Below are 16,174 nucleotides of genomic sequence, written 5' to 3' on the forward strand. Positions count from 1 at the left end.
ATCTCAGTACTGTGCCCTGCCTGCAGTCAACCATGTATTTAATAAATAAAATGTATAATAACTATAATGTATTATATACATTTTATTATTATATAGGGCCGATTCTAGCCTTTTTTCTGCCTGAGGCAAGAATAGAACCTTTTTTCAGCAAGTATAGAACTACTCCAACACTGCCCCCTATGTACAGAAATAGAAGTACTATAACACACCTCTGCTTCTTCCCCTGCTTTCACCACTTCTAGTCCCTACCCCCCCTCCCCTGCTGCCCCCCAGTTCTAGTTCCTCCTCCTCACTGTGAGCAGCCCTGTTCTGCAGGAGGCTGTATAGAGAAGCCAGAGGGTCATGTGATGATGACATCATCACAGGTCCTGCAGCTTCTCCTCAATGCAGCCAGACAGGTCCTGCAGCACAGACAGGTCCTGCGCTTACTGCACACTTGTTTGATTCTATTTTTGCTACAAATTTGATGGCACTATGTAAATAAAGATTATTATTATAAAGTTGTGCACCCCTGCCTTAGAGAATGCAATAGACAAAAAAAAGGAAAGACACTAAATCAAGTCCTCAATTTGAAAACAAATAAAGCACATGCTGCATCCAAGATATGAATAAAAAAAATTCAACGGAAAAACAGCTTTTCAGCACAAAATGTACTCCTTTTCCTCATCTGGAGCTCTACACAAGGGTTATTGTCCAAATGCACAGAGCCTTCTAACCCCAAAGGTTACAAATTCCAGGCATAGGTTTTCATCCTTTGAGGAATCGACCCTCATGCAGACTTTCTCCACTGTTATTGCTTCTTAAAGAGAACCCATCAGGCAAAATAACCCCCTAAACTAAATATATTTTCACAAACTGCCATTAGAAAGCATTGCCTCTATCCCTTCATTGTCCCTCTACATGCCTGTAACCTAAGCAATGAGGTCCTAAAGCTGTATGCAAATGACCTGTGAGATGTCCAACCACACCCCCAGTGTATGACTGGCAGGCTGTATAATGGTGTAATAGCTCCTCCATGTGCTTGCTGGTGCTGGCGCCCCCTGCAGCCTGTGTGTGTATAGGAGAGATACAACTGCTCCAGGATGCAGCCATGTCATAGCAGAACATGTCAGATTTATGTGTAACTGATGTCTGGGTCTCACACATGTGTATTAGCAGGGAGAGCATTTCGGCAAATAAAGCACAAACACTAGCAAAGCTTTACTATACATTACACACAGACATGAGCAGGGGGAGGAGTGGAGAAGGGTAACGGGTGACATCACTGCCTCCGACCATGTGACCAGCCTCATTTACATAATAAAGAAAAGATGATTTTACAATGATTAATGTATGTATGAATTGAATAGATTAAGGCTGTGATGGGATCCTTGTGAGCTGCTCCAAAAGGTAGAGTTGACAGGACAAGTGACACAGACCAGATGACAGGTGTCCTTTAATGGGATGATGAGCACAAATCGCATAGGCCATAATGTGAAATTATAATTTTATTTTTATTTTTTTTTATAGAGAGAAATTTACACAGTACTTGGCAAAAACATGCCCACAATTGCACAGAGTAATAATAAAGAAAAACAAAATAACTCAAAATTACAATATATAACATATAGTGAAATAAACTTTTAACATTATGCTAATTTTATTTCAGAAGGAAAGAGGCCATGGAGCAGTGCATAATTAGGGTAAACAATGCAAGATACCAGGGCCTGGTTATCGATCACATGCGTTTCTCTGTAAAAGCATATGCAATCGGGCCGAGGCCAGCCCCCTGTGCACTAGCAACGCATTATGAGTGCAATGCTAGCGGAACGTGTGATCGCGGCCTTAGAGGAGAGCACTAGGACAGCCTCATCATCATAATTGTATAATTGTTTTTTCTGCAAAACCACTCAAGATATGTTTCTGCATCAGTGTAGCTACAGCATTCTCTAGTTTTATATTTGGTTTAGAATGCATGAAATCAAAATGGTAGGTTTCCTTTAATCCCTCAAAGTTCCAGCACTGACTTCCATCGCGTCATGTATGTAACTGCCTGCCCAATCATCGCTGGCCATGCATGGAAGTGTTACTGCTGAGGGCCAATGAATGGCTGTAGCAGTAACATGACTGTTTAATGTATTTCCCAATTATTGCCACATATTTTAGCACCTTAAAGGACACCTGTCATCAGGTCTGTGTCACTTGTCCTGTCATCACTACCTGTTGGAGCAGCTCACAAGGATCCCATCCCAGCCTTTATCTAGTTATTTCATACATTAATCATTATAAAATCCTCTATTCTTTATTATGTAAATGAGGCTGGTCACATGGTCAGAGGCAGTGATGTCACTCCTGTTACCCCTCCCCTCTCCTCCCCCCTGCTCATGTCTCTGTGTAATGTATAGTGAAGAATTGCTAGTCTGTGCGCTTTATCTGCTGACATGCTGCATCCTCCTAATACACATGTGAGAGACAGACATCATCTACACTAGTATCTGACATGTTCTGCTGTAACATGACTACCTGGAGCTGTTGTATCTCTTCTATACACACACACATGCACACACAGGCTGCAGGGGGCGCCAGCACCAGGAAGCATATCATTATACAGCCTCCGCCATTACACAGGCTGTCAGTCAAGTACTGGGGGTGTGTCTGTACCTCCCACTCATGAATAAGCTGGACAGCTTGAATATGTTAATGACTCATTGGACATTTCACAGGTCATTTGCATACAGCTTTAGGACCTCATTGCTTAGGTTTACAGGCATTTAGAGCGACAATGAAGGGATAGAGGCAATGCTCTCTAATGGCAGTTTATGAAAATATATTTAGTTTAGGAGGGTTATTTTGCCTGACGGGTTCTCTTTAACCCCTTAACGACTTGGCCTTTTTTTAGTTTTTTCCCTTCCATTTTTCACTCACCAACTTCAAAAATCTATAACTTTTTTATTTTTCCACATAAAGAGCTGTGTGATGGCTTATTTTCTGCGTCACAAATTGCACTTCATAGTGACAGTATTTAATATTCCATGGCGTGTACTGGGAAGCGGGAAAAGAATTCCAAATGCAGTGAAAATGGTGAAAAACCACATTTGTGACGTTTTCTTGGGGGCTTGGATTTTACAGCTTTCACTGTGCGTCCCAAATGACATGTCTACTTTATTCTTTGGGTCGGTACGATCACGTGGATACCAAATTTGTATAGGTTTTATAATGTTTTCATACATTTAAAAAAATTAAAACCTCCTGTACAAAATATTTTTTTTATTTTGCCATCTTCTGGCGCCAATAACTTTTTCATACTTTGGTGTACGGAGCTGGGGGTAGTGTCATTTTTTGCGAATTTTGATGGCGTTTTCATTACTATAATTTTTGGGACTTTGCGACCTTTTGATCACTATTTATGATTTTTTTTATATTTTTCAAAATGGCAAAAAAATGCCATTTTCGACTTTGGACGCTATTTTCCGTTACGGGGTTAAACGCAGTGAAAAAACTTTATTATATTTTGATAGATCAGGCATTTTCGGACGCCGTGATACCTAATGTGTTTATGATTTTTACTGTTTATTTATATTTATATCAGTTCTAGGGAAAGGGGGGTGATTTGAATTTTTAGTTTTTTTTAATTTTTTTTTTTTTTACTATTTTTCAGACTTCCTAGGGTACTTTAACCCTAGGTTGTCTGATCGATCCTACCATATACTGCCTTACAACAGTATGGCAGTATATGGGGATTTTACTCCTCATACATTACAATGTGCTGATAGCACATTGTAATGAATGGGTTAACCTGAAGTAGCTTCGGGTCTTCGTGAGACCCGAAGCTACCATGGCGACGGCTCGCCGCTCCCCGATGACATCACGGGAAGCGGCGATCCTCGGAAAGATGGCGGCGATCAGCAAGAAAACACCCGCGATCGGTGCCGGCACCGATCGCTGGTGTTACCGGTAAGCCTTTGCTGCAATATGCAGCAGAGACTTACCGGCTATGGAGAGGGCTCGGCCCGCGAGCCCTCTCCATGCATCGGAACGCCACCGCCGCCGTGAATACACGGTGGGCGGTCGCGAACCGGTTAAAGTGTGTCCCCCATGGATCGGACTTCACCCCGTCTGTGTTTTCCGGGCAATCCGATCCATCCCGTGGCAGCCCCATGGTCAGGCATGTGCCCCATGGCTGCCGGATGCTCTTCACTTCGGGTTCCGCCTCCTGGCAGGATCCGTTACTTACATTGTACTCTGCAATACAAGTGCATTGCAGTGTAAGGGCTTGATTATCGTGACACGTCAGATTCGAAAAATCAGGTCTGGTCATTAAGCTGAAAACAAATGTCGGTGATAAGGGGTTAAAATACTGAGCAGCAGATGCCGCCTTGCTCCTATTCCCAGGCTTAGCAGTCACATAAAGGTGACCGGGGCTGTGGTCACAGTGTTGCTTTCTATTGAGGAACCTATAATCCTCTATGATTATCCCTACTACAGAATTATATGAGAGCCGTCCAAGAAAACCAGGGGCAGGGGCCTGCGCAGAGATAAGACCACATCTACTCTACATGCGGCTTGTGCTGAGCACGGATGATAAGGTTCAGGTGAAGGAAGACAAAGCAGTCACTAGATGGCAGCAGGTATAGGGAAAGATTAGTATTACAACGATATCAGTAGGAAAACCATATAAGGTCCTGCGCTTCATGCTGCATGTTATAAAACTACAAGCCCCGGCATGCAATGGGCTACAAGGAGCGCGCTCTCGACCACCAACTGACCGCAGGGTGGAGACACAAGGACGCGCACTAGCACGCTGCACTAGAACATTCTCTCTCCGGCGTTTTAGTCTTAGACCACTCCCATATGCCGGCGACGTCCTTACGTGTGTAACCTATTCGCTGCCGACAAACTGCAGTTACCTATTCTTTGTATGATGTGCTTTGTATAAGGAGGTTCCTGTCTGGCGCCGAAGGGGTGTGCTGCAGTGGGTGGGGTTTCGTGGCTAAGCAGCGGAGGAGTATCTCTTTCCCAGCGTGCTGTGCGGCCGAGCGGCGGTTGTTGAGCACGTTGTAGCGGGCTTGTCGCCGGGACTGTGTGAGGAAGCAGAAGATGGAGGGCCCGCTAGCCGTTTTCGGGGAGCGCAGCACCGGAGAGGCCGTCAGGAGCCAAAATGGTAGATACCGACGTGTACTAGAGGTGTCATCCCGAGTCAGCTTGCTTGACAATGGAGGGCCGCACCAGGCCCGTCTCGTAGTGTGGCCGTGACACCTGTCTGTGCTCATCATACACAAGGCACAGAGTACAGTACATGGGGAGGATCCTCCTCATACTATTAGGCCGGTGGATGCTGTTGTACAGATCCCTCCGAACTTCACATCTAAGGCTATTAGCTGAATGTAATGAATATAATGACCACGCCCGTGATACTAATAAAGCTTTATGTAGCTCCTTCATATTCCACAGCGCAGTACAGATCCCAGGGCACAAATACAAGACCTTCATGATCAGATGAAACAAGAATGAAGGGCCCAGCTCACAAGAGCTATGAGGAAGCCTTGCCATGATGTCCATATGTACAGTATGTGATTATTCAGCTGTCTTCTTGGCCAAATGTAGAAATTGGGAGGGGGGGGGGGGGTCAGGTGATGCCATTCCCAGTTTTGCATTAGGCCCCCAAAATCCCGGCACCACCTGAAGGATAGGATATCGGATATAGCAGTGATGGCAAACCTTTTAGCAGCCGAGTGCCCAAACTGCAACCCAAAATCCCCCTTATTTATCGCCAGATGCCAACCAAAAATTAAAGCAGTAACATGTTGCTCCCCGTTCAACAATTTTCAATCATATTAGCCTCCTGAGGGCAGCAACATAGTAGAAAGATGGAAAATTTTCATCATTTTAGCTTCTTTTCAGTGTCCCTCTGTACACAGAGAATCGTGGGGCCAGCAGGAGGTCCTCCAAAGATAATTTGTCCCTGGCTCCTCATTCTCCCTCTTCCTACAGTCCCAAGTAGCGAAGTATGTATCAAAATATCACTGAAAGATTCTTTGAGTCCTGTCTGGTGTGCTGGGGCGATGGCCCGGGTGCCCCCAGAAAGGCCTCCGGCACCAGTTCCATAGGTTCGCCGCCACTGGGATATAGCATCCTCTGCAGACCTGGCTGCCTCTGCTCCTTGTATGGAATGATTGGTAGCAGGATTCTAGTCCTGTGTCTTCACCAGGAGCTAGGCTGGTGGCACAAGTGGCGTTTTGAACACGATTTTGGGCCGTTTTTTAAGTAGTCTGTTTGAAAACGCCTTATTTTTTTTCCGTCATTGTCAGTTTTTCCCCAATTATGAAAAGTATGGTAAATGGAAATAATGGATGCGTTTAAAAAAAAAAAATGCACTGCTTAAGGCCCAAAAACGGGTTCAAAACGCCACGTGTGCCTCTGACGTTAGAGCGGAGTAAAGCTGGTGAATGCTTTACCCACAGCTGTCTCTTGTGAGATTCCCTGTGCTGAGACAATTGGGATGGGTCTAGTCTATACCTTCATTGGCTGCTGCACTCCAGCCGCACATAATATTTTGTTGAAGCTTGTGTATTTCTGCTGATTCTATGTTAACCCCGTTTTAATACCGTTTATCTTGTTCAGGATAAATGGCTATGCTGATGGGGGAGAGAAACCTGTTGTTATCTGATGGGGGAGATGTGTATCTTCTTCAGTGTATAATGACAGGACATTTTGCTAGTTTCTTCCACTTTGTCACACAACACTGGGACTGATGTACATGAGCTTATATTTTACTAAGGCCACATTAACCTCTCTAATTCTTCTTCCAGTCATGGCAGCAGCATCCATTGCCAATATAGTGAAAAGTTCCCTTGGTCCTGTAGGTCTGGATAAGATGTTGGTGGATGATATTGGCGTAAGTACACATTTATATAGCATATGTAAGATTATTGTGCTGAACCAATACTATAGACTGAGTCAAGCAATGTCTGCTATATCCTGAAGGGGAATGTGTGTCCCAACTTCTCCTAAATGATATGGCAGAACATTTTAGGTCTTGGTAATGTAGCAAACCATAGGTTTCGGTTTTAGGAATAAAAACTTAAACCTTTATATATAAAACGCTGAATGTAGCATGTTAATAACATGCAATGTTTTGGTGTATAAGTTAATTGTTTTAATCATTTCTGTTGGCATTTGAGACTTTTCATTGGAATTTCCAATCTTTGTTCTTTATTTCAGGATGTCACTATAACAAATGATGGTGCAACAATCTTAAAGCTTCTAGAAGTAGAACATCCTGCAGCTAAAGTCCTTTGTGAACTTGCTGATCTGCAAGACAATGAAGTTGGAGATGGGACAACATCAGTTGTAGGTTTAATATTTAAAGTATAACTGAAGTTATGATTTTACCAAATTCTCATTTGGTTCCCTCGTTAAAAACCAAACAAACAGAACAAACCCAAATTGTACTGCTTGGGGAAGAGCCGCAGCATGAGACATGGAGAGAGTCCGTCACCAGTCAGGCAAATTAACCTCCAAAACAAAATATATTTTCACAAACCGCCGTTAGAAGGCATTGCCCCTATCCCTACATCGTCCATCTACATGCCTGTAACCTTAAAGCTGTATGCAAATAACCTGAGAGGTGTCCAATTAATCATTATCATATTCTGCAGTCCAGCTTATTCATGTGTGAGGAACAACCACACCCCCAGTGCTTGACTGACAGTCTGTATAATGATGTTACACTCCTGGTGCTGGTGGCGATTCCTTCTGCAGCCTGTGTGTATATTCAACTGCTCCAGGATGCAGCCATGTGTATAGCAGAGCACAGCATGTCAGGCACTCGTGTAGCTGATGTCTGTGTCTCTCGTGTATAGGAGAAGAGTACATGTCAGGCACTCGTGTAGCTGATGTCTGTGTCTCTCGTGTATAGGAGAAGAGAACATGTCAGGCACTCGTGTAGCTGATGTCTGTGTCTCTCGTGTATAGGAGAAGAGAGCATGTCAGGCACTCGTGTAGCTGATGTCTGTGTCTCTCACATGTGTATAGGAGAACAGCGCATGTAAGGTGCTTGTGTAGTTGTCTGTCTCTCACATGTGTATGGGAGGACAGCATGTCAGCACAGACACTAGCAATTACACACAGACGAGAGGAGGGGTGACATAACTTTCTCTCTCCATGTGACCAGCCTCATTTACTAATAATGAAAATATGATTTTACAATGATTAATGTATGAATTGACTAGTTTAAGGCTGAGATGGAACAGTTAGTAGTGACAAAGACCTGATGACGTTTGACCTTTAAGACTCTTATTTGTGAAAGATGTATAATAAACTTTGGTTCTCAGTTATCTCTGGTAATATGAAACATGCAAAGAGTTGTATTGTGGATTTTTTTTTTTTTTTTGTATATTTTTCCAATTTATAGCTAACGTTCACACCATTGCCTTCCATACAGGTGATTATTGCTGCAGAGCTGCTGAAGAATGCAGATGAGCTGGTGAAACAGAAAATCCACCCAACATCCATAATTGGAGGCTATCGTCTGGCTTGCAAGTGGGTAGCATCATAAGTTTATTTGAAGATATATTAAGCTTGGCACCCTGTTTGATTTTCAGTGGCTGCCATCTGTCTGTAAAGACACCTAAGCTGGCCCTGCTGACCTAAACGGGTTTTTCAGGAATTAAACATATTTCATATTCAAATGAATATTTCATATAAGCTAATTGTAATTAGTTGCTTAAAATTTTGCTTCCCTTATCAACATATGTGGTCATATTCTGTAAAGAAGAAATGCTACCTTCCCTTTTATCAAGACATTTATTTTTGTCCATGTGGAGGAGACACGGGATAGATGTCGTCTGGGCACATGACCACATCATATGTGATCACCACTGTTTGGCTGTAGTTGGTTGGTTGCAGTGCATCCAGTTCGGCCAGCGTTGTGGTGAGACCCATATCAGTGAGGTAATGTGCAGTGATTGCAGTTGCATCGCTGGGAGCAGAACATGAGGGAGGATCTGTTACTGGGAAGTGAGGGATCAGGTGTAGTATTCTTTGGTGGCCATCTTTTAGACAACTCCACCTACTTTAGAAAGCCTTTAACATTTAGTGAATTGTAAAAGCAATCAATTTAAGCTCCATTTTGTGATTAATGACATTGGGGGAGTTAATCTGTCAGTCTTTGGATAAGTGTAGAGAAAAACTAGACCGCTCTCTGCTGCGGTAGGTTAATAATCCAGCATCAGACACAATGATTAATCTGGTGCAGTATAAGAGTGGAGAGTCATACTTTGCATCTCCTTTTAGTTGGTCTAGTTTGCTGCAGCACAATATTGAATTTTCAGTTTATTTTATGTGCAGACACCACCTTAGTAAATGTGGCGCACAGCATTTCAGGTGCAAATTACTCCAGTTTTCTAGCGTAAACAGATTTATAAATTTCCTCCAGTGAGTTTTGTTGTATTCATTTATAGCATTCTGGAGTTTTGTATAAGAAATTCTTATTCCTGGAATACCCCTTTAAAACAAGTCAAGATTGTTGACACTTTTGTCCCAGCTGGGGAGCGTCTATACAGAGACCAGCCATGATTCTAGAACTGGGACATGGGGCAGGATCAACGAACTATAGGTTGGACTTGATATATGTGCATCTTTATTCATACTAATCAACTGTACTTTGATTACTGTAACATTTGTCTACTACCTGCATAATTCTCAATACTGTTTATATTATGACATGTTTTATCCAAATAGAGAAGCTGTCAGATACATCAACGAGAACCTCACAATTAACACCGATGAGCTGGGGAAGGACTGTCTTCTTAATGCTGCAAAGACTTCTATGTCTTCTAAAATTATTGGAGTGTATCCTTTTCCATTATGTTTTGGTAGTGTGATATTTTGTCTTGCAGTCATTTTTATTAACGGCAGAATACTAAAACTTGTGTTTACAGCACTGCAAGACAAAGTGGATTTTCAGGTGGCTTATTTTCTTAACCCACTGTAAGAGATTCTAAAAATGTACCCATGGCAAACATGCCTGCATGATTTTGGATTTGAAACTACAACATTGCCAGTTCATCTTATCCTTGACTCATATTTTATCAGTGATGGTGAATTTTTTGCTTCAATGGTGGTAGATGCTGCGCTTGCTGTAAAGTATGTGGATCCAAAGGGCCAGGCCCGTTACCCAATAAACTCCATTAATGTTCTTAAAGCTCATGGCCGGAGCCAGAAAGAAAGCATTCTTGTAAATGGTTACGCACTTAACTGTGTGGTGGGCTCACAAGGTGAATATATCTGTATATAGTGTTTTATACATTTTGGTTTTACTAAATGTATATAGCAATTCTGTGGGTAGACATTAAATAACACTTAAATAAGTTGGCAGCTTATGAGTTTCCTAACTTGACCATGCAGCCAACTCCTTTAAGCGAAGATGAAAGCTTATAGCCCACATGCATGCAGAGCTAGCTCCTTAAAGCAGTTGCAGTTTCAGATACCAGAGAGTGGCTGCACCTACTTAAACCACACTAAAGCAGGATATGTTCATGGTACACTTTAAGTGGCTTGACAATTCTGACATATTATAGATTGCCTGGTAACTTCTAGCTTTAAAGTACAAATGGCTGAAACTGGGTGTGGGTACTAGTTTTATGATATGCTGTGCTGTCAAAAGGGTTGTGGAATTGAGAATTGGAAGTCTCATACCTGCGTCTCCATGCCAGAAACGACTTCTCTTTCTATTTTTAGGAATGAATAAGAGGATTACTAATGCAAAAATTGCCTGCCTAGACTTCAGTTTGCAGAAAACTAAAATGAAACTTGGAGTTCAAGTGATTATTTCCGACCCATCCAAGTTGGACCAAATCCGCCAGAGGTATATATTGGGAGTGGGTTGTAAGTGTCATCTGCTATAGGTTATTTATATGGTGCTCTTGTTTAGATATTTATCGTATGGCAATAGAGTATATGTGTCCGCACCACTGTGTATGTATAAAATATACAGGCAGTCCTTGGGTTGTGTATAAGATAGGTTCTTAAGTTGCATTTGTATGTAAGTCAGAACAGGTATATTTTAAAGCTGTAGCTAAAAAGATGAGAACAAAGTTTTCAGAATCCTGTCTGCAAAACTTGCCTCGGGTTCCCCTCACCCCAATGTGCATTTTGCATCAGCTTCTTTAAGAGGCGTGTGGTGATATGTACCCTATTGTTATATGATAAATCTGCAAATTCAGGGGTTAAATTTGTGTTTAGGTTTGTCATGTGTTCCCCATTTTTATTTGCTGCCATGCAGTTATACGTGTGGGGTAAGTTATATTGGGTATTCTGCTTTAAAAGGTGACACTGCATTTGGTCACCCTGAGTAGAAGCTCTACATTTCATACTGGGCCAGACTACATGTTGAGGAAAAATATCCTTAGTCCTTTAATTATCTTGTGTCCAAATATTGCAAGATTTTCTGCTATGGAACAAACAACTATAGCTTAACCGGACTTTGTCCAAGACTGTATATTTGTTACAACACATGTATGGAGGTTTTTTACAAGGATAACTATCATTTACCATAATACACTGCTGCACAAACTGAGACCAGTTTCACATTAGGCCGGTACATTAGTCTGTGATCACTGACTAAGTCTGTGCTGCCATCTATGCTAAACTATAATGCCTCCTGCAGTGGTGGTTGGGGTTACAGTTTGAGAGACTGCACTATAACCTTTATTTTTAAAATTTTCTCTCTAGGGAGTCTGACATTACCAAAGAGAGGATTCAGAAGATTTTGGCAACCGGGGCCAATGTCATCCTCACTACTGGTGGAATCGATGACATGTGTCTCAAGTATTTTGTTGATGCAGGTGCAATGGCTGTGCGAAGAGTACTGAAAAAAGATTTAAAACGTATTGCCAAAGCAACTGGAGGTGAGTGGCTACTATATCATCAGGAGTGAAGGAATTTCATGGTAGGAACTCGTTAGGCCCAGTACACACCCCTTTTGGACTTCTGCAGTTTTAGTTCTTTCTCCAAAATAACATGTTCATTAACATTTTGCAAATTACGAACAAGACCTATCCCAACATAACCCCCTATCCCTTGTTCATATGAGGCATATAAATGGCATACAGAATATTAAATTGGTGTAAAACAATTAAGGCAATCATGGCACACCTTCAGGAGAAGCTTCTTATAATTAGAAATGTACACTATAGCCCCAGGCTTATCTTCCCAGATCTTTTCAAATGTCCCCATTGCTTAAAATATAATATATACCCCTTTCTCCAGTTTAATTAAAGCCGTCACCCATTCCTTAAACTCTTAGTCGGAGGTTCAGGGAATAAAACCTGGACAGAATATTATTAGACCCAACTCTCACCATGGGGCTAGTGTAAAGAAGATTTACCCATTCCTAATCTCTCCATTACTCCCCAGAGGCGCTCCCACTCAATGCTATCCAAAAGCTTTTACCGCGTTGTGAGAAGTACTCGCTCACCTACATCTTCTGGCTGAAGATCTAGACTATTTCTCAAATCTGCATAAAATAATTGCCAGAGATCTATTGGGCATAAAGCCAGATTCGTCACAGTGGACCAGACCAGTTATTACACCAATTGGGCATCTTGCTAGAATCTTTGCCAATCCTTTACCAACAGACAGGGAAATGGGTCTGTAAGACTTTGCTATCTGAGCTTCCTTCCTAGGTTTGAGTATAGTGACGAACTGCCTCGTCAATGGACTTTTTTTTTTAATAATAAAAGTGAAACAAACAAGTTCAGCAGTTATTCCAATTTTATGGAAGTACTGCAAGTAGACACTAACAAAAGCCATTAAAAATGAATTCTCTACAATGGATCCACCAGTCTTCGCTTTATCAATTTGTGTTGGAAAGTAAGTGGAAGCCCCAACGCATGTAGGAACTGGGCCTATGTCATGGTTTATTTGGGGGTTCCCTGTCCTAAATGTTCTTTTTCAACCAACAGCTACGGTTTGTTCAACCCTTGCAAACTTGGAGGGAGAAGAAAGCTTTGAAGCCTCCATGTTGGGACAGGCTGAAGAAGTTGTACAAGAGAGAATATGTGATGATGAGCTGATTCTGGTCAAAAAGTGAGTTGTCCGTTAACTGGTATGAGATTCCCATTTTATTTCTGCCACGCTGTGCCGTGCCATGTTCAGTTATACCTGTGGGATATAGGACAAGTTGTCTTTAGAGAAAATAAAGTTGAGCTTCTCAGTTGCCTTAATGTAAAATATGGAGGCAGTGTACGGTAATCGTTACATTACTAGTGAATTATGGAGTCATAAAATAGAGATGACTGGGACACTTTGTATTAATGGTATTTCGGACTCCAGGGATGAATCTATTGTGCGAACCTGATTACTCATTCTGAATAGATTCTTATGAATGACTTGTCTTTTACAGTACAAAGGCCCGAACATGTGCATCCATCATTCTTCGTGGAGCCAATGACTTTATGTGTGACGAGATGGAACGATCTGTCCACGATGCCCTCTGTGTGGTGAAGAGGGTGCTGGAGTCCAAATCAGTGGTACCAGGTGGTGGCGCTGTGGAGGCAGCACTTTCCATTTATCTAGAAAATTATGCTACAAGCATGGTAAGAATGTGTTGTTTCTCAGAAATAAACGCCTATGGTGGCCCAACAGAGGCAAAAAGAATATTGTTTTGGACTTTTAACACTATATCCTGTAATATGTACTTGTATTTTGAGAGAAAATTAAAAAGCCTACCTCAAAAACAAATGTCACCAATTCTAGCACTTGATATTTAATGCTACTTATCATACTAAAATTTTCAGGGCTCAAGAGAGCAACTAGCAATCGCAGAGTTTGCAAGAGCACTTCTGGTTATTCCAAAAACCCTTGCTGTGAATGCTGCACAAGACTCTACTGACCTGGTCGCAAAGCTGCGAGCTTTCCATAATGAGGCTCAAGTCAACCCTGAACGCAAAGCCTTAAAGTGGTAAGAGCTTCACCAATCGCTCTCATCTGTTTCCCGGTGTTAAAATCAGTCACCTCTCCAAGATGCTGGTGTCTTAATCGGTTTTGTGCTATGTATGTTCTTTGAATGTTATCCGTCTCCCAGTTTCTTGGCAGTGCGTGTTTGATTCACCCAATCATGTGAAATGATGTCACATTCTCTGGGCATTATATACTATACGAAGTTCATAATTTGCAGCATTTTAGCCTCTTACCAGTCATTAAACATTTATAGGAATATTTTATATGGCTGATGGGAAACATATGGTTGTCTTGCAAGCTGTACGTGAGAACATGAGCAGGACTCTCCCCTTTCCAATCATGACATGGTCCTTTTTGTAAAAATCTTTGTATTGTGCCGTGCTGTGATACAGCACTTAGATTATCCCTTTAGTGATGATTACAAAATCTATATACTAAAATTAAAAAAAAATGTACAAGTGTACAATTCTGTTATTTTAGGGGACACATTCTCTTTATTGTTGGGTGGCCCACTGTTTACTCTTCTTCAGATACAACCTTTGCTTTAAGTGTTGTTGTTTTTTTTTTTTTTCCGCATATTTACGATTTAATCTTTGGTTTTTCCCCTCCAGGATTGGACTTGACTTGCTCAATGGGAAACCAAGGGATAACAAACAAGCAGGGGTTTTTGAACCCACTGTTGTCAAAACAAAGAGCCTGAAGTTTGCGACAGAAGCTGCAATTACAATCCTTAGAATTGATGATCTTATCAAATTGCATCCAGAGAGTAAAGAAGAGAAGGGCAAATACCATGAGGCAGTGCAGTCTGGATCAATTGAAGGCTGATGTGTCATAGAAACTGTCTTTTTTGTATTACTGTAATTTATAACTAGTAACTCTGTTTATCTTGCACTTCTTGGTCTTGTACCAAAAATTATCACCTGGACACTTAATAAAAGTAAAGTGTGAGCTTATTTTCATGGCTTCCGTTTATTCTGAACATGACTCTAGCATCATGATGTCTACATAATACTGGCTTAAAGATATACACTGGAGAACAATGTATGATCACTTGATGTTTTTCAGAAATAATGTAATCACAATCAACCAATATTTGATTATTTATTTATTTTTTTAATAAGGGTTCACCCAAGCCACTAGAACAGTGTTTTACAAACTACCAGAGTGTATTAACATAAAACCTTTATTTGGCAAAATATGATGATCATAATTGGAGAACAGCAGTGACTGTAGCACAGAGATTCTAATTACATTTTCCCCTTCATCATGACTGCACCACCAGAGAGGTTTCCTGTCCTTGGAGGGCAGATCCCCATGAGCATAAAAGAGGCTCCTCCTACTCCTCAGTTTGGGTGTCCCTGCGGTGTCTCACTTACCCTTCTTTATGAAACGAGCGTGGGACGCCATTGGTACAATCCTCCGGTGTGGGGATTTGGATCGTGGCCGCTTTCCTCCCTCTGTGTGCGCAGGGGCCTCGGTCGCATCCTCTTTTGAAGAGCCGACAAGCAGAGGTGAGTGGAATGCTCGCGCCGGAAGTGACGCGTAGTCACTTCCAGTTTCTGAATTGCCTGTGCCCAAAGAGGCGCATGGGGCTAAGGATAGAGCGGGCCACTCATACTATAAGGCGGCGGGGCTCTCCTTCCCTGTAGAATTACAGACAAAGGGTTTTTTTTTTTCCCTAAAATCAATTTTTACGGCCGTCCTGACCGGAAGTGAGGTCAGAGCCCACTTGGCGGAAGTTTTAAAAATAGAAGAGGGGAACTGCAGGGTGCTGTTTACAAGTCAGCTGTGCAGTATGGCAGACAAGCGAGATCTTGACACCCAGGACACCAGCCCCGGTAACTAGACTGCAGGGCGGTGAGTGTTTTACTTTTATGAACTGTTCTTATAATGGGTGTTAGGGAGAAGAGGGGCCTAAAAAGGCAACCCGTAAGACGCACCATAGAGAATGCAAAATTGGTTCTCAACTCCCTTCCAGCTATGAAAAAGCCGCCTGTAACACCTGTATTGGCAAAATCTTAACTGAAGAGTCTTCTGTTTAGATGATAGATCTTTTTACCACAAGGAGAAATCGCAAGATAGAAAGATTGAACAGGGCAGACCTCCCGTTAGCAGTGGATGCATTTTCTCAAAAATGAGACCGTCCTCTTCTTTATGCCTTTCCTCCCATGATTCTCCTTCCCAGGACAATAAGAAAAAGACAAGACAGAGCAAAGGTGATATTGTTCGCCCC

General features: G+C 42.0%; 1 protein-coding gene across 2 annotated transcripts; it reads left to right on the forward strand.

Annotated features, from left to right (window-relative positions):
* Positions 1 to 4,827: 4,827 nt before the first annotated feature.
* TCP1 (t-complex 1) lies at positions 4,828 to 14,894 on the forward strand. 2 transcript variants are annotated; one of them, XM_072141229.1, is made up of 12 exons: positions 4,828 to 4,849; positions 6,789 to 6,874; positions 7,201 to 7,329; positions 8,423 to 8,520; positions 9,721 to 9,831; positions 10,075 to 10,256; positions 10,720 to 10,846; positions 11,713 to 11,888; positions 12,945 to 13,068; positions 13,385 to 13,577; positions 13,779 to 13,942; positions 14,553 to 14,894. In XM_072141229.1, the coding sequence occupies exons 1-12, from the start codon at positions 4,831 to 4,833 to the stop codon at positions 14,764 to 14,766; spliced, it is 1,623 nt and encodes a 540-aa protein (XP_071997330.1). In that variant the 5' UTR covers positions 4,828 to 4,830; the 3' UTR covers positions 14,767 to 14,894. The 2 variants fall into 2 exon arrangements, with proteins under 2 accessions (XP_071997330.1, XP_071997329.1); XM_072141228.1 differs by lacking the exon at positions 4,828 to 4,849 and adding an exon at positions 4,888 to 5,140.
* The last annotated feature ends 1,280 nt before the right edge of the window (positions 14,895 to 16,174 follow it).

The sequence above is a fragment of the Engystomops pustulosus genome, chromosome 3 (genome assembly GCF_040894005.1).
Source record: "Engystomops pustulosus chromosome 3, aEngPut4.maternal, whole genome shotgun sequence".
NCBI lineage: Eukaryota > Metazoa > Chordata > Amphibia > Anura > Leptodactylidae > Engystomops > Engystomops pustulosus.

What these genes read in the sequence shown, in the direction of transcription:
- TCP1 (XM_072141228.1), top strand. Translation starts at nt 5,077, where the DNA reads ATGGAGGGCCCGCTAGCCGTTTTCGGGGAGCGCAGCACCGGAGAGGCC. An exon ending in GGCTATCGTCTGGCTTGCAA is followed by an intron (nt 8,521 to 9,720) that starts GTGGGTAGCATC and finishes TTATCCAAATAG; the next exon opens with AGAAGCTGTCAGATACATCA. An exon ending in TCTTCTAAAATTATTGGAGT is followed by an intron (nt 9,832 to 10,074) that starts GTATCCTTTTCC and finishes ATATTTTATCAG; the next exon opens with TGATGGTGAATTTTTTGCTT.